We start from the raw sequence: 18,924 nt of genomic DNA, 5'->3' as shown, positions 1-18,924 counted from the left end.
GGTGGGCAGGAAATGGGCTAGAGGGGTGATGTGTATTAAGGTGGGCACTTGTTATGATGAGCATGGGGTGTTGTGATGAACCATTGAATTCTACTCCTGAAACCAGTATTATTCTGTATGTTAACTAACTAGAATTTAAATAAAATCTGGGGAAAAAAGGGACATTATAATGATAAAGGGGTCATTCAATCAAAAACATTATAAAGTGTAAACATTTAATAACAGAACTTTAAGATAAAATGGAGCAAAAACTGACAACACTGAAGGAAGACACATTCACGACTATGGTTGGAAATTACAGCACCCTTCTCTCAGCAACTGATAGAAAAAATCAGTAAGGATACAGAAAAATTGAACAACATTATCAACCAACTTGACCCGACTGACATTTACAGAGCATTCCACCCCATAAAAAAAGAATATATTCTTTTCAATACCATATAGAACATTCACTAGACAAACTGAATTATGGGCCATAACACAAGTCTCAACAATTTAAAATAACTGAAATTATACACAGTATGACCAAAATAAAACAGAAATGAGAAATCAGTAACAGAAAGATATCTGGAAAATATTATGAGTATTTGGAAATTGAAACCCATACTTATAAATAACACATGGGCCAAAGAAGAAATCAGAAGGGAAATTGGAAAATATTTCAAACTATATGAAATCAACACAACATATGAAAATTTGTGGAATGTAGCCAAAACTTAGGAAAATCTACAGCATTAAATGTTTATATAAAGAAAAGGGAAACAATATCAAGTAACTCATCTAAAGTCCCACTGCAAAAAGTATTAAAAAACATAAATTAAATGCAAAGTAGAAAGAAATAATAAAGATGAGCAGAAATTAGTGAAATAGTAAACAAATGGACAATAGATAGTATCAATTGCATCCAAAGCTATTTACTTGAAAAGACCAATAAAATTGGTAAGCTTCCAGCTTCACTAGCATTTTACAAATTACTAACATCAGGAATGACCTATGGTACATCTACAGAGTTCACATATAGAAAATGGATATAAGGAAATATGAAAAAATCAAGCAAATACATTTGACAAATTAGATAAAATGGATTTCTTCAAAGATCACAAATTTCTAAAACTAAATAAAAAATAAATAGGAAGCTTCACTAGTCTTTTAGCAATTAAATAAATTAAATTCATAGTTTAAAACCTTCCCACAAAGAAAACTTCAGGCCCAGATAGCCTCATTAACTAAATTCTATCAAACATTTATAGAGGAACTAATACTTGTTTTTCAAACTCTTCCAAAAAATGTAAGGTTAATATAACCCTAATACTGAAACCATACTAAAACACTGAGGAGAAATAACAAATCACCTATGAAGCTAAATGTAAAATACTTAACAAAATATTAGCAAATTGAAACCAGCATTACATAAAATAGGTAATAGATCATTACCAAGTAGGATTTATCCTGGGAATGCAATATTGACTTAACATTCAAAAACAGAAATTGATATAATCACCATATTAAAAGAATAAACGGGGAATGACATAATCATGTCAAAAGATGCAAGAAAGATAGCATTTGATGAAATTCAAAACCCATTCATTATAAAAATTCTCAGAAAATGTAATTAAAGGAAATGTCCTCAACTTGATAAAATATATCTATAAAAAATCTACAACTAACATCATCCCAAATGGTAAATGACCGAATGTTCTGCCTCTAAGAAGTGGAAGAAGGCAAGAATATCCAGTGTAATCCTATTTAATCGACACTGTATAGAAGGTCTTAGACAATGCAATAAGACAAGAAAAAAAGTCACACTGATTGGAAGGGAAAAGTAAAACTCTTTATTCTCAGACAATATGATTGTGTATGTAGAAAAAAATCCTAAAAAAATCAAAGCTATCAGAATAAGTCAATATAACAAAGTCACAAAATAGAAGGTCAAGGTGGATAAACAAAAATAAGTGTATTCCTATATGCTAGCAATAGGAAATAGTAGTATTTTAAAAATACCACTCACAATAGCATCAAAACCCACAAATATTTAGGGAAAAATTAATTAATATATGTGCAAGATTTGTACAACAAATATTACAAAATATTACTCATATAAATTAAAGACTACCTAAATAAATGAAGAGAGATACCATGTTCATGGCCTGAAAAGACTCAATTTTATTAAGATACCAATTCTTTTAAAACCAATCAGAATTCCAATCAAAATATCTTTTTGTAGAAATTGGCAAGGTTATTCTGAAATTTACACAGACATGTAAATGACAGTGTAGCCAAAATAATCTTGAAAGAAAAAACAACAGCAATTTGAGAACTTATGCTATCCGAATTCAATACGTATTATAAAGCTATAATAATCAAAAGAGTGTGCTACTGGTCTAAGGGAAAACATTCAGATACTACTGAAGAGAGGGTCCAGAAATAGACACACATTTATGACCTATTTTTTTTTATAAAGTTGTCAAGGAAATTGAGGAAAGGATAGTCATTTCAGAAAATGGTAAAAGAAAAACAAGAAAGAAAGAAAGAAAATGGTGCCAGGACAATGCTCTATGCACTTAGAAAAAAAAATAAATGACTGCTACTTCAAACTACACCAAAAAGTAACTTCAAATGGGTCATCAACCTAAATGGAAAAGCCAAAACTATAAAATTCTAGAAGGGGGGGAAAATGGGGTAAACAAAAATTTTTTTGGAACACACAGAAATGTGATCAAAAAACAAAGAAAGATAAATAACTTCTGCATTTTGATGAACACAGTTAAGGAAATGAAAAGACAAATTACTGAACTGGAGAAAATATTTGTTATATACATTTCTGAGAGATAACTTGAATCCAGAAAACTTAAACAAGTCTTACAATGAAATGATGATATTACAAGTACACCAAATAATAAAAATTGGGCAAAAAATTTCATTACAGAAGAAGACACAGAAATGCACATTTTTAGCCATCAGGAAAATGCAAATTAGAATCATCACACACAAAAGAATCACAACAGCATGACAGGCTCACTAGAATGGCTAAAATTTAAGAAATTAACAATATCAAGTGCTGGTAAGGATGTGAAACAACTGAAACATTTAAACATTGATTATGCAAATGTGAAATGGTACAAACACTCTGGAAAACAGGATTTTCTCATAAAATTAAAGAAACCTACTATATGACCCAGCAATTCCAATTCTAGGTATTCATCTACAAGAAATGAAAACAAAGGTCCACACAAAAACCTGTACATGAATGTTCACAGCAACATTTTTGTATAGTCAAAAACTGGAAATAACCTAAATGTCTAACATCATGTGACTGGATATATACATTATAGTACATAATATTTCACTGTATAGAACATTACTCAGCAATAATAACAAAGAACAGACTACTGATATGCACAACGACATGCATGAATTCAAAAAACATTATGCAAAATGAGCAAGTTACATTCATGATTTTATTTGTGATATACTGGAAATGGAAAATTTAATCTGTAATGACAGAAAGCAGATCAGTCGTTGCCTGGGCATGGGACACTAAGGAACACCAGAGGGGATAGATGTTCTAAGTCTTGACTGTGGTGGTTACACACTTGTAGTCAAAACTCAAACTACACACAAATGAGTGCAGTTTACTGTATATAAATTATAGTTTCATGAGAAATTTGCTGTAAAATTTTTCACAAGAAAATGGAGAAAAACACAATTTCATATTATTTAAAAAATAACAATGTACATCAGTGTTAAATACTTCTGCAGAGTTCATCAATGTACTTTTAACCTGTAATTTTGACAGGCTTGCTAAAATAAGAAGCATTCAATAAGTAATAGTCAGTGACTGCCTCTCTTGTTTTTACTCCTGTTATATATATGTATTGTGCATGACTATTGCTTGAAAGTAAAGAATTAAACAAAGTTTAATATTATTACAGAACCATGCATTTAGAAGTCAAGCATATTTTTACATTTTAGTCCTTTGTCTCGGAGACCAAAATACTGACCTCTCTCATTCTCATTCTCTCAAACTGAAAATTAAAAATAAATAAGGGCCAAAAAGAGCATGTCATCTTCTTATAGATTATAAAATGTTGATTCCCTTCTAAACTTTCTCATTTATATATGATTTATCCTCCAATGAAGACAACACAAATCAGTATCTTACAGTGTTTTTCAATCACACTTTCCTTGCCATATACTTATTAAAACAATAAGCAACATTACTCACTTCAATTGTCTTGGCCAGTAACTGTGTGTGAGGAAAATTATACTTGTATACTTCATTAGCGACAGTGTTCACATCAATGGCAGCCACCACTCGTGCAGGTATACAGCTTTCTGTAATGATAAGTGGAATACCTTAAAATGTGAAGTCCTTAATATCAACTTGATCACTTTACAGAAAAGTCAAAATCCAGAATTTTGTAGTACACTTCCTCACTTCCTCAATTATCTAGCTAGATCTCAGATTTCCAATGGACAACCAGGCGAGGGAGTTAGGCATGAAATGGAATATCTGCATATTTCTGGTTCATCTCTCTAAATAGCATTCTGATGCTAAAAATAAGATTTAAATGTTTTAGTCATTATCTCTTATATTTGTCTTCCTCACTCCATTAAGATGTACACTTATGAGTTAAACAGAAAGTTTCCTAAGTTAAAACAAACCAAAAATAGAAAAGGGAAGTATCTTTTTAAAAACCATATCACTTGGAACTCTACATAAATAAACTACCATTTGCTCCTCACCTTCTAACATTAATACAAAGCTGCTTCCCAATATCACTAAAAATGCTTTCACATAAATTTTGGAAGGTTTTTAACAACAGTTTTATTGAGATATAATTCACATACCACAAAATTCACTTGTTTAAGGTTTAGGTAAGTTTTTAACTGAAATGAACAATTAATTGGTGTCCAAATATAAAAACTACATAGACTAAAAATTAAAAATCTTAACAGACCAGCACAGAAAGGAGTAAGGGAAATAATTTCAAGAGCATGCCCTCACTGCCCTTCTCTCTTGCTGCTAAAAAAAAAATAATTTTGGGGGCACCTGGGTGGCTCAGTCATTAAGCGTCTGCCTTCAGCTCAGGTCATGATCCCAGGGTCCTGGGATCGAGTTCCCACATTGGGCTCTCTGTTCAGCAGGTAACCTGCTTCTCCCTCCGCCTGCCTCTCCCCCTGCCTGTGCTCTCTCTTTCTCTCTCTCTCTCTCTGTCAAGTAAATAAATAAAGTCTTAAAGAAAAAAAAAAGAATTTAGATATAAGGAGCTAGGGCTCATGTAGCAGGCACCAGAACTAAAACTCAGATCTCAGAAGATGGGGTAAACACACACACTCAGAAAATAATCACAACCATACACTGAGGCCTAAAAGAGATGATGTCCAAGACAAAACAAGGGCATAAATATCTCTAAGTAAATATTTGCTGAATGTCTACTAGGCTCAAGACACTCAGCCAGAACCAGTTATCTCCTAGGTACCCTGCTGCCTTGTATGCAGGTCACTGGAAACTCTGAGGTCCAGTTAGTAATATCATAGATAGCTGCCTCCAATTGAGTTTAGAATCAACAACTAGTTATTTGCCTTAGTATAAAGTTATAAATAATACCTTTGTCAAAGGTATCAGAGAAATCTTGAAACATAAATCAAGAAGGCTTTTAAACAAATAAAAAAATTAGTACATAAGGATTATTTTGCAAAATATCAAACCTGTTATAATTCAAATCAAGAACTAAGTTACTACTAAGCATTGTATGAGAGCTCAGAATTACATAAACTTCATTGAATTATTTTACTGTTTTGTTAAATAAGATATCTTGTCATTAGCATGATGAAGCCTGCTTGCATTTCCACTATATATGCAGCAATCTGGGACTGCCTGCAGTTGGTTAATATGACTTTTCTCTTTTTTCAGGCTGACTGACAATACACAGTGATGTGCCGAATCTGTACCACAATCAACAATTATTTTTATGTTCTTGTATTTTGTGCCTGAAAGACATAAATACTTACATAAAGCAACTGCCAAGTAAATGTTTTATGTGGCTATCCAAGAACCGATGAACCAAGAATTCTTTCTCAGAAAACAACAGATTTTAAAAGTCAGTAAGCAAAAGCACTGTTGTTTATTGCATTATTTTAGAGTGTTATTAAATTAGGATCCAGTGCATGGCCTAAAAAGTTATTTCTGTGATGAGAAATGAATGTACTAAGATATTACAATAATTCAACTTGCCTTTTCAAAACAGAATTGTTCTGGTGTACGGATGTGTTTCTAAGGAAAAAGTTAGATTTATAAATGACCATTTTAAAAAAGCGAATCTGGTTGTATGTAAGTGATGAGTCACTGAATTCTACTCCAGAAACCAATATTGTACTGTATGTTAACTGACGAAAATTTAAATAAAATGAATAAATAAGTAAATAAGCAAACCTGTCAATTCTGTCGAAATCTGAAATTGAGATCCAAAGACAAGTTGTCTTGATATTTTCTACTGTATACTTCAAATCTACAGCCTCCAAAACTCTTTGTCAAGCCATGTACACATATTTTGAAAATGTTTAACGAAAAATACCAACTCAATAGAATTTTGCATAAGTGAGCTCTATTACTTAAATCATGCAAGAGAGGTAATTCTTGCAGGGGAGAGGGAATCCATCAGGATCTTTTAGTAGCAGGGAGGGTAGGGATGTGTTTTCAGCACTATGATCTACTGCTCTCCCTGGATGTTATTCATGATATTTCAGTTATTACTCTCATTGCATATTTATCAACAGGAAGCGTGGGTATAAAAGGTACAACACTCTAGTTAGAGAAATGCATATAAATGATGTTAAAAGATTGTCAGATTGGATCTACAAGGAAAAGACAAGGGGTATCATACTCCTGTTTACATGAGGACTGAATTTAAAAAGGCAGAGTTAGTTATACCAAGAGAGACCTTCTAGGGAGATGCAAGAAATGTCACCAGCAATACATGCATAATTCCTGCTCTCATGTATGTCTCTTATTGAAGTAGGCAAGAATCAAACACACACACACATACCACATTTGAATAGCAATAATTTTCCTTCTTTTTCTGATCACTCTTTCTGGAAAAGTTGAAGGGAAGAACTTCTGGTTGGTAGTAGTGAAAGGGTACAAGTTTACACTCTTATCTGCCTTTCCTAACCAAATAAATCAGAAGGTTTAATTGTGCATAGTTATTAAGGTGGGGAAAAATTCAATTTTTAAAAATGTAAATATAAAATTAACCAACCCATTTTGAAATAAGGAAAGTAGCTTATTTTTTTCCTTCTTTTTCTTCTTTATCATTTATTTTCTGATTTGTATCTCAGATAGGTGAGTAATTACTTGAATGAGCTCATTATGATCATACCTGAGATACCTAATCAGGTATGTTAACACTGACATCTAGTTGTGAAATGGAAGATCAGTGGATCATAACCCATGTCTATTTTCCTTCATTCAAAATGACAGCTTAAGAATAAAAGTACTAAGCAAAAGCAGATCTGAAAGGATTCTGAATTTAAAGTGATTGCTAAATGTTTTATCCCTATTGGCAAAGTATATTTCTTATTTCTCTTTAAAGATTCTTGCTTTTCAAAACTTGCAAATAAATTATTTCTCTGAATTAAATAAAATTTAAAATAAGCTTCAAAATTCACCCAATTTCCTTAGAAAATCTCCTTAGAAGTTTAGCTAACAGTAAACAACAAAAAACTTACTTTGGGTCAAGACATACACTAGATCGTTGTCTCTAAGATCTAACTAAATACAAGGGCCCATCAACCAGACAGTGGACAGGAACCACTTGAGATATGTGTACAGACCAGAGCTGGGGAAGTGGCACCAGAGAAAAAGGTATCAAATTAATGTTTAAAAAGGAGCACACTGAATTTACATGGAAAGGAAAATAAAGATCCTATGCCAGATAATACAATGCAATTTGGAGAAGAGGAGGATTGTCTCCTCCATTTTGAAAAGGACATTGAGAAAGAACAAAGGTATAAGAAAGAAGAAGAACATGATAGTTTGTGCTTTCTGGCCTTTTTACTATGGTTTGTTTCTACTATTGAAAAAGAAACGTAATGGCTGGCACTCTAATCACCATGTCAGTCCATGAAGAGAAGGGCCACTTTACAGAGGTGGCGAAGCAAAGAACTGGAAGGAGTTGAGGTCCTGAAGGATTTCATGGAGTCACCATAGCAGCCCTAGATTACTATGTCTAGACTCACTTTTTTTTTTTAAGATTTATTTATTTATTTGAGAGAGAGAGAGAGGGAGAGGATCTCAAACAGACTCACCACTGAGCACTGAGCCCTACACGGGGCTCGATCTCAAGACCCTGAGATCATGACCTGAGCTGAAATCAGAGCCACCAAGCGCTCCTAGACTTACTTTATGTGAGAAACAAACTTCTACCTTCTTTAGTCACTATTATTTTGGATGTCTCTATTATTGACATTTGACATTGGATGTCTCTATTATTGACATTTGAACCTAATGCTAACAGATGCATGAACCTGATCCTAACAGTTCCTCAGTTGTTTAGATGGCTGTGTGTGTGTGTGTGTGTGTGTGTGTGTGTGTGTGTGTGTGTGTGTATCTGTGCAGGTGGTGAGAAGAGAATTTCAGGTTCAATTCCTGTTTAGACCAGATCAATATAACTCAAAAAACATTTATTGAGTAATGTGTGCCAAGCATTTTGCTAGACCCACAGGGATAGATATATAAAGTTTATATTTATGGAGTTCAGGGGAGTTTTAAAATTAAATCAACACTTTTTCTCTAAGGTACAAGAATTCCTCCTTTAATATAAAAGGTGAAAAAAATATATAAAAGGTGATGTCCCCCCAAATTTTCCTTATGAAGTGAATTTCTACCAAGCAAATACTTTCTTCATTATTTTTTAATTTTTATTATTGAATATAGTTGACATACAATATTAGCTTCAGGTGTATAACATAGTGATTCAACAATTCTATACATTACTCAGTGCTCACCACGATGTGTCGTCACCATTTGTCACCATATAATGTTATTTCTTCATTATTTTTTAAAAGTCACATCTATGTTACCCTGAGGAGAAAAACTCTGGAAGCTTGATTTAAGAGAATATAAAAATTTTGGAAAACCAAGCAAAATCATATATTCAACAAACAACTCAAAAATCTAATATGAGGGGCACCTGGGTGGCTCAGTCGTTAAGCGTCTGCCTTCAGCTCAGGTCATGATCCCAAGGTCCTGGGATCGAGCCCCGCATCGGGCTCCCCGCTCTGCGGGAAGCCTGCTGCTTCTCCCTCCCCCACTCCCGCTGCTTCTGTTCCCTCTCTTGCTGTATCTCTCTCTGTCAAACAAATAAATAAAATCTAAAAAAAAAAATCTAATATGAATAATATTAATAGGAACACCAGCACTAATAACACCACCATGGTATGTACACTCAGAATCTCAAAAGCAAAACCACTGAAACTCTGGAACAGTGATAATCAGCCTCACATATTTCCTAACCCCAGTAATCTCTTGTTAAATATTTTTGCACAGCGAGACTTCCTCAGATGATTTATCATAATACTGATTAGAAGGTGACATAAAGATACCACTAAGGAAGCTCTGGTTTCCCTTTGGAATGATGGCTGAAGTGTTACCCAAAAGCCTCTGTGGTTCTTGACATAAAACAAAGGTCAAACTATAAATATTGATAATGATTACTAAAGAGAGGACAAAACCTTAACTTCTCAGGCTTTCATGCAACAGATCTTCTAATGATTACTAAGTGTTCATAAGCCCTTTTTATAAAAGGTGCTTGGTGTTTTAAAATGATTTATTGTCCTAAGATAAAGAATGTCTCCTTCCATCAAGTTTTGATAAGTTTTAAGGCTTGGAAAGCGATATTAGATGGCTTATTTTTAAATTCTACTTTGTTTGAAGGAAAGATAAACCTTCAGCTACTACAGCCTTCTTGATGCAGTAAGGGGAGAGTGTATATTAAAATGCACCCATGGGGGATGCCTGGGTGGCTCAGTTGGTTAAGCCTCTGCCCTCGGCTCAGGTCATGATCGCAGAGTCTCAGGATCAAGCCTCATGTCGGGCCCCCTGCTCAGTGGGGAATCAGTTTCTCCCTCTCCCTCTGCCCCTCTCCCCTGCTCATGCTTGCTCCCTCTCAAATAAATAAATAAAATCTTCTTAAAAAAACGCACCCAATCCAGAAAGAACAAAACTGAGACAGATACAGAGAGAAAGAAAACTGGTTCCTGGTAACACAATTTGAGCCCCTTTAAGCTGTACCCCAAACCGAGCCTATATTTGATCTTAGTCATTACATGAGTATTTACAACTTTTATGTAAACCAGTTTGGATTGTTTTCTGTAACTTGGAAATAACAGTTCTAATAGGCATTTAAGAGAACACACACTTAAATATCATTTGTCACTAAGAGGAAATGCATTTCAAATTCCAACTTGGCAAGCAAAACAACATGAACATCAAAAGCCTTGTGAATAAGAAATTAATTCACTATATAGCTACAAAACAGAAACACTTCTCTTGATCAAACACTCCCCAAGTGTCCTAAATTGAAGCAATATTTGCAGGAGTCCCAACCTGGGAGTCAAGGACTTCATTATGGGTCTACCTAATTATTTTATCCTATACATGTATTCTAAATACAACAAATATGCAGACGGCCTTCTGTAAGCTGTATCCCCAATGTCTTTTAAGGAGCATATAGTATTTTCAGCTGAATGATCTTATTAATTCTTAAAAAATTCAAGTTCTAAAAGTAAAAATGGTCAAAATGGAAATTTCAATGACAGGCAATTCAAAATAAAGAATTCCATATGATCAATTAACATAAAATGATGCTGCACTTCACCAATAATGACAGAAATCCACATTAATCAGTTTTACTTATCAGACTAGGAAAGCTTTTGTAAGATGAACACTGTCTAGTACGAGCAAGGGTTTGAAAAAATGAGCCCTCCTTCATGTTGGCTGTAGTGTATACAGATTCAACTCCTCTATCATTCATCCAACTATTCCACTTGTGACAACTTATGCTAAGGAGATAGTTGGACAATATAAGTGTAAGACTGTCATATTAAAAATGATACCCATATATACTGATGTAGAGTGATACAGATTTTTTAACCACACACACAAAAAAAGTCACTAACTATCTTGTTCAGTAATAATCCAAGTTTTGTATAGTGTTATGTGTCTGTACCCATATTAAGGGAAAAAAAACAGCAAATTTGACAGGGGCTATCTCTTGGCGGTAAAAGGAATTTAGAAGTAATTTTTTTTCTTTCTTTAAACTTTTTTGATTACTTGGGTCTTTTTCTTAACAATAAGAATGGAATGCTTTTAAAATCAGTGAAAAGCAAACAAACATAAAATTATTTTTATCTTGGAACAAAAGAATTCAATATTTCTCTTGGTCGTGACCCTGAGAAATCACAAAGGGAAAGTATCAAGGACAGATAAGAAAGGTTTGGATACATTCTCAAAACATGCCCATTAAACTGTAATACCACACACACACACACACACACACACACACACACACACACACACACACCAGTAAACAGTTATAATTCAATGCATTATTTTATCCTACCAACTCAGTAACAGTCAAGAGAATAAAAAACAAGAATTAAGTTGCTAGGGGCGCCTGGGTGGCTCAGTTGGTTAAACGGCTGCCTTCAGCTCAGGTCATGATCTCAGGGTCCTGGGATCGAGCCCCACATAAGGCTCCCTGCTCCTCAGAAAGCCTGCTTCTCCCTCTCCCACTCCCCCTGCTTGTGTTCCCTCTCTGGCTGTCTCTCTCTGTCAAATAAATAAAATCTTTAAAAAAAAAAAGAATTAAATTGCTATAGTTCTTTAGAGATCAACAAATATGGCCTATGGCCAAAAATGTAATGAGTTGAAAGCTACCTATTTACATACTTAGAATTCAAAGGATATAAATCTGTCTTCTCCATTTTTCCCATGACATTTAAGACCTTCCTCTTAATCTCTTAAAGGCACTACCAGTGATTAAAAACATTTATTTAAATGGTTTAAGAAATAAGCAATATAAACACATGTGATCCAGCCTATTACAGGTTTAAACAACAAAGACTTTGTTTTACATAAATTTGCTTTGAATGAACGAACATCTATGAATGGTTCATCACTATAAATATATCAAAACATTCTTTGTTGATATTTTCTTTTAATTTAAAAGATGATCATTTTTTTTAAAGACAATCATTTCTGATATACTCATGGAAATCAATGAAGAAATGATATAAGCATTAGTACTATGTATCTAATCACTATGAATGAAAAAAGACTTGTAAAAATAGAATTATGTTATCAAACATAAAGATCCCAAAAATTAAACTAAAAACTCCTCTCTAAATTTGTCCTGCCATTCTGAGTCCCTCTTTGCTTTATATATAGTAAACCTTCCTTAAAGCTTATTATTTTCATCATTATTGACTTCATAAAGTTTTAAACCCTATCCCGAATTTCTGCTACAGAAATTAAGAATTAAGTTTAGGGGCACCTGGGTGGCTCAGTCAGTTAAACGTCTGCCTGCCTGTGGCTCAGGTCATAATCCCGGAGTTGGGCCCCACATCAGGCTCTCTGCTCAGCTGGGAGTCTGCTTCTCCTTCCCCCTCTGCCCCTCCCCTTGCTCATGCTCTCTCGCTCTCGCTTGCTCTCTCTCTCAAATAAATAAAATATTTTTTAAAAATAAAAATAAAAAAGAATTAAGTTTACAATTTTGAACTGAACCAGAAAGTAAAATCTGTCCTAAGACCCTAGAGTAAAAAGCACTTCAATTATTTCATTCCTTATTTTCTTTTTCTCAGTCTCCTCCCGATTATATATTTCTCTGCAAATCTTTTGCCATTAAGCCACATGGTATTCAACACTATTAGCTGTCACTGTTTTTTTTAATCAAACCAATCATAGGCACACCCTACAGAGATTCTTTATTCAGTATGTGTGTGTGTGCGTGTGTGCACGTGTGTGTGTATTCATAGGTCCTCAGAAAGATTTAGGATATGGATATCTAGCTATCTAGCTCTTTCTCTGCCTGTGTTTGAAGTTTCGCTCCACGATTTCCAGCTGTGTGACTTAGGCAAGTCACCTGACTTCATTAAGCCTCAGTGTCTTTATCTGTAAAAGTGAGAGAACAGAGATAATAAAGTACCTATGTCATAAGGTTTTCTGAGGATTAAATTAGCTAATACCTATAAAGTTTACATTTGTGCTGGCCATATACTAATTACTCAATAAATTTTTGCTATGATTATTATCAGAAGTCCAAAGACTTTTTAAACTAAGAATAGCAAATGCTAGAACGGACCGGTGTGATAGGAACCCTCACTGCAGGTGTATCAGTGGAGGATTCAGTGTTTGAGAGAGCAGTTTGGCAGTATCTAAAGCCTCCAAAACTGCTTGGACTTAGCAATTTTATACTTGGGCACATATTCTAAGGTGTGGTAGGCAGAACAGTGAGCTCCCCCCGCCCCCACCAAAAACTGTTCCCATCCTAATCCATGAAACCTGCAACAACGTTACCTTACCTGGCAACAGATATGATTAAAGATCTTAAAAAGAGGGGATTATCCTAGGTTATGCAGGTAAGGCCCAGTGTGATCACAAGAAGGATGGAGGAGGGTTAGAGTCAGAGAAGGAGAAGGGATGAAAGAAGCAGAGGTCAGAGAGAAAGACTGGAAGATGCTGCACTTCCAGCTTTGAAGACGGAGGAAGAAGTCACAAGCCAAGAAACACAGGTGACCTCTAGAAGCTGGAAAAGGCAAAGAAACGCACTGTCCCCTTGAGCTTCCAGAAGGAAATACATCGGGCAAAACCTTGATTTTAAGGCTTCCGATCTCCAGCATTATAAGATAATAAATTTGTGTTCCTTTAAGCCATTAAGTTTGTGGTAATGTGTTATAGCAGCAATAGGAAACCAATATATAAGGCAATAACAAAGATGTGAAGAAAAGATTTATATGAAGGATAAATGCTATTTTATTTATAATAGTGAGAAATCATAAGCAACCTAAATATCCCAAAATAGTTGATTGCTTTGAACAAGTGGAACTTCCATAAAATGGAGTATCACATGATTAAAAACCAAGTTTACAAATATATTTAATAACAAGGCAAACTTCAAAATATTCTCAGTGAAAAAAGAAAGCTATAATTTATTTTAATGTTAATGAACACCTGTCAAATAAAAATTGAAAGATATAATACAAATTCTCAGCAGTGTTTATCCCTGCATGAACAGTATGTATAATTTTTATTTTGAAATTTTCTTCATTTGTGTAGCATCAGTATTTTCCCAGTAAACTATAATCTCAAGGAAAAGAATATAGCTGTCTTGTTACTGCTGTATCCCCATTGTGCAACAAAGTAACTGACACAGAAACCATGCAAAAATTATGTGCTGAATGAATAACCGAATATGTTTTCAGTGTTTCCTAATGTTTTCCACCCTTGGGACTTCTGGCATTCCAGCAGAGTTATGGTTCCCAAGTTCAAATGGTCCCCTTTAATACAGTGAGAGATAAATCTTGGCAAATTCACTATAAATGTCTTGATGATTAATGTGTGCAATCATGCTGTTGGATTGGATGGATGGGGGGACAGCTTAAAAGTGCAACATTACTCTATTAATCAGGTGAGATTCCTAATTTTTAAACAAATATATAGTTAAAAATAAAAAGAACAGTAAGTGTAAAAATACTTTTAAATATTCAGCTTCACTAGTAATAAAATTAAAATAACAATTTCACGTAGTGAACTATATAGTTTTAAATATTATATTGGTATATTTATGGTCACACAAACATTACTGGATATAAACTGGTATATCCTTTTAAAAGTAACTTGAGAGGTGCCTGGGTGGTGCAGTCAGTTAAGAATCCAACTCTTGATTTTGGCTCAGGTCATGATCTCAGGATGAGATCAAGCCCCCCATCAGGCTCTATGCTCGGTGTGGAGTCTGCTTGAGATTCTCTCTCCCTCTGCCTCTGCCCCTCCACCTTGTGTTCTCTCTCACTCTCTCAAGTAAATAAATCTTTAAAAAAATAAAAATAAAAAGTAACTTGACAATATCATCAGTCTTTAAAATGTTCATGCTCTAGAACTTATTCACTCATTCAACAAATACTGAGCATCTACGATGCAACAAGTACCATTCTAGGTGCCAAGGGTATAACAGTGAACAAAATAGAATGAAACTAAAAAAAAAAAAAATCCCTACCCTCATTTTAGAAGGGGAGGCAGTCATTTGAAAACATAAACAAGCGGCGTCTGGGTGGCTGTCGGTTAAGTGGCAGACTCTTGATTTCAGCTCAGGTCATGATCTCAGAGTCATGAGATCAAGCCCCACATCAGGCTCCATGGGGAGTTGGCTTGAGGAATCTCTCCTTCTCCTTCTGCCCCTGCCCCTGCTCACTTTCTCTCTCTCTCTCTAAAATAACTAAATCTTAAAAAAAACATAAACAAGTAAAATATTTAGTATGGTAGGCAGTATAAGTGCTGAGGGGAAGAATAAATCAGGAAGGAGGATAGGGAGGCAGAGTAGAGACAGTAATTTTTGATAGTGGCCAAGGAAGCCCTGAGAAGGTGACATTTGAATAAAGACAAGGGACTAGTCATGTGTCTATATGGGGGACAGCATTCCAGACAGAGGAAACAGCAAACGCAATGGCACTAAAGCAGGAATGTTCTTGGTGTGTTTAAGGATAGCAAGGAGCTCGCTATCCCTACTCCTTCTGCAGGAGCTAACACTGATAACAGGACAATGTGCATCCTTGCTGGCCCTTTCCTATGTCCAAACTCATATGTGTTATACACAACACACACACATTCTGTATATATACAATGTATATATAAATGTACATTGTATATTTGACAAATATAAGACAACTAGAATGAAAATTAATACCCGTTCTCTGCAGGAGAATATCCAAAATTAGATGTATGGTCATTTTCATTATATAGATGATGAAAAGGTATAGCTGAAATATTCAAATGACTTCATATTATATACTTTCTTAACTTAGTTATACAAATATATTTTAAATAGCACTATCTTACTATGTCCATCTAGAAATACTGCTTTTTCCACTCAAATTTCATGGCATAACTTTATCCGACTTTCTCACATGCATCTTTGAAGTCAAAGTTTTTATCATCAATAGTCACCTTTTAAGTCATCTAACACAGTTTTCAAGATCCCATCAACTTCCCTTCAGTCAAAGTTACTTTAGAGCTAGCACTTTTTGAGTTTGCAAATGATGGTATCACTGGAAACATTATACCAACCACAAATGCCCATTAACTATTTGTGATCTCCACAAAGTAACCCCCTTCAGTATTACTCTGTAATTTCCGGAAGGTTTATTTACAATGATATCTAACCCCTGTAACTGCAAGGTCATCCCTCTAAAAATTATTTCTAAATTTTTAAATTCATCTGTTATGCTTTTTCATCAATTCCATCAAGTGACCTTAATAAGCACCCAACACTGGAATTACATTCTTCCAGGCTAACGTAACTTATCTAAGCAACATTTTACTACTTTGCTGTTCAAAATATAGTAAATTGAGGACTATGAAGATCCTTCATGAAAATTAAAATATAGGCTATAGTCTCTTTTCAAAGTATAACTTGTTTGGGAAAAATGAATATATTGTTTTGAAGAATGTATGACAAATATGTCTATAAAGGCATATGTATATATATTTGGGCTTTGTTTTTTATTTTCTTTTAAATAATGGAATCAAAAACCCTTTGATTTTTACAATCACAGGAGAAATGTAAAAGACAATCTCTTCACAGAAGCAGAACTCTAGGTTTTATGTATGTTTCCCTTGCCAAATCCTAAAAGTGCCAACCCACGAAACAACCTAGAAAAATGATAGATTCACATCTTTTCCCCCCAAGCCATGGTCACCAACATTCTGACATTTCAAAATTAACTGAGAGAAACCTCACTGGATGGAGAGCAAGGTACAGATAAATGGTCAGTATTACGTCAAATCAATAAAGACTGCCATTAAGTCTAAACAGTCAAAGGATATAATTTAAACAATTGACCCAGCAACAATAACCACAAGAGTAAACTGAAGCCACAGAAATAAAATGCCTTCTGAAGAAGCAGAGAAATTACTCTGGTACTTTATTATCATGTAAATCTCCGGGTTTTCAGGAAAAATGTAAGCAAGGCAAAACTACTTACTTAGTATCTCTAATTTGATCTATGAAAGTTCAAAGCCTAACCAGATTGTGCAACTATAAATCCTTTATATTATGGGTTCTTCCTGGACCAAAAGTCTCCTATAATTAAGGAATGTGCCAAAGCCTATAAGGGTCGTGTATATACTAAAAGACTCAGGCACTTGTTTCTTAAATTAAGTCTCACTCATTAAGTACTAAGGGATTATTAAGTTCACTATTGTGTTTGAACAAAAACTAACTAATGGATGCTAAAGAGATACTATGACTAACTCTCTGATGGGGCTGTTTTGCTTTAGTCCAAGGGTTTTTGCTCAGTTTGTGGTGATTTAAAGTCCTAGAATGAAAAGAATTAGTGGATAACAGTAAAAGAAACTATTGGTCCAGGTAAAGTAATGGTATTTGTAGTATTTTTTTATTATTTTATTATTTTTTTTAAAGATTTTATTTATTTATTTGACAGAGAGAGAGAGACAGCGAGAGCAGGAACAGGAGCAGGGGAGTGGGAGAGGGAGAAGCAGGCTTCCCGCTGAGCAGGGAGCCTGATGTGGGACTCGATCCCAGGACCCTGGGATCACGACCTGAGCCGAAGGCAGATGCTTAACAACTGAGCCACCCAGGCGTCCTATAGTATTTTTTTTTTTTTTAAATCTCAACTACATTCTACCTATTTTCCAAAACTGAGATGCATTTTTTTTGCTTTTAGGCAGGGTGAGAGCTGATTGGCACTATTTTTGGAAAAGCACTTTTTAGGGAATATTCCTGATAATCTTCCATGGGCAAAGCAAAAGGCTAAAAGAAATCCTAAACAGGCTCTAGACACCAACAAATACCAAATTCTACATGTAACCTTCATCTCCCTATTTTATGATAATAATCCTTCTGTAATTACTTACAGATTTGCTATTATATATCAACCTCTTTTCAATTTTCCACACAAAGAGGTAATATTTCTTGAGAGGAATAAAAGAGTAAAAAATAAAACACTTGAACTTCATTATTTTCACCATAGCTCATTTTAACATATGATTAAACTTCTACACTGAGTTAAAACCAACTTATTCCCAATACACTTGATTATTTTGAGAAAATTTCACGTTTTATCATGCAGTACAAAAAAAATCTGTTATCTATTAAAATGTCACATATAATCACACATACAAAAACCCTTCATGATTCTACTTATTTGGCCACTCTCCAACATACACACACACACACACACACACATGGACACGGACACATACACACACATACATACATGTTTATCTCTTACTTGATACCTATTAACATCCTTCAAAACACTACCCATGGACCACACTTTGGGAAACGCTGACTTAGCTCATTCCCCCAAAGAAAAATGATCTTTGTGATTCAGACTTAATAACTAAATTTTAAACTTATCACAGTACAATGGTATCTACTTCAAGCTATACATGTTTCATAGCAAAAATGACCCTAGTTCATTTATTCATTTGTACATTCATCCAACAAATATGTATAAGCAATGTTCTAGACAAAGTTTATCTTATTATGGAACTTATATCCTAGTGGGGCAGCAGGGGGAGAGAAACAATAAATAAATAAGTACATATTATGTCTAACGAGGAAAAGTATTATGGGAAAAAACCAAAACAGAGTAAGCCAGATAGTGTAGGAGAAGGGATTGGTT

The 18,924-nt window shown here is 34.4% G+C and overlaps 1 protein-coding gene across 11 annotated transcripts in view; it reads right to left on the bottom strand.

Moving 5' to 3' along the window:
• Positions 1 to 18,924, bottom strand: part of TRDMT1 (tRNA aspartic acid methyltransferase 1) — a 71,490-nt gene that overhangs the window by 25,801 nt on the left and 26,765 nt on the right. For all 11 annotated transcript variants that reach the window (XM_025853635.2, XM_025853634.2, XM_025853636.2 and 8 more), the window contains exon 2: positions 4,226 to 4,335. In XM_025853635.2, coding sequence (XP_025709420.1) covers positions 4,226 to 4,281 — 56 coding nt within the window. In that variant the 5' untranslated portion in view covers positions 4,282 to 4,335. The remainder of the gene's footprint in view (positions 1 to 4,225; positions 4,336 to 18,924) is intronic.

The sequence above is a fragment of the Callorhinus ursinus genome, unplaced genomic scaffold, assembly GCF_003265705.2.
Source record: "Callorhinus ursinus isolate GAN/ISIS: 27379988/994484 unplaced genomic scaffold, GSC_fseal_2.0 scaffold36, whole genome shotgun sequence".
In the NCBI taxonomy this organism is placed as follows: Eukaryota; Metazoa; Chordata; class Mammalia; order Carnivora; family Otariidae; genus Callorhinus; species Callorhinus ursinus.
The sequence above is the reverse complement of the archived record's forward strand: the minus strand, read 5'-3'. Positions and strand labels throughout refer to the sequence as shown.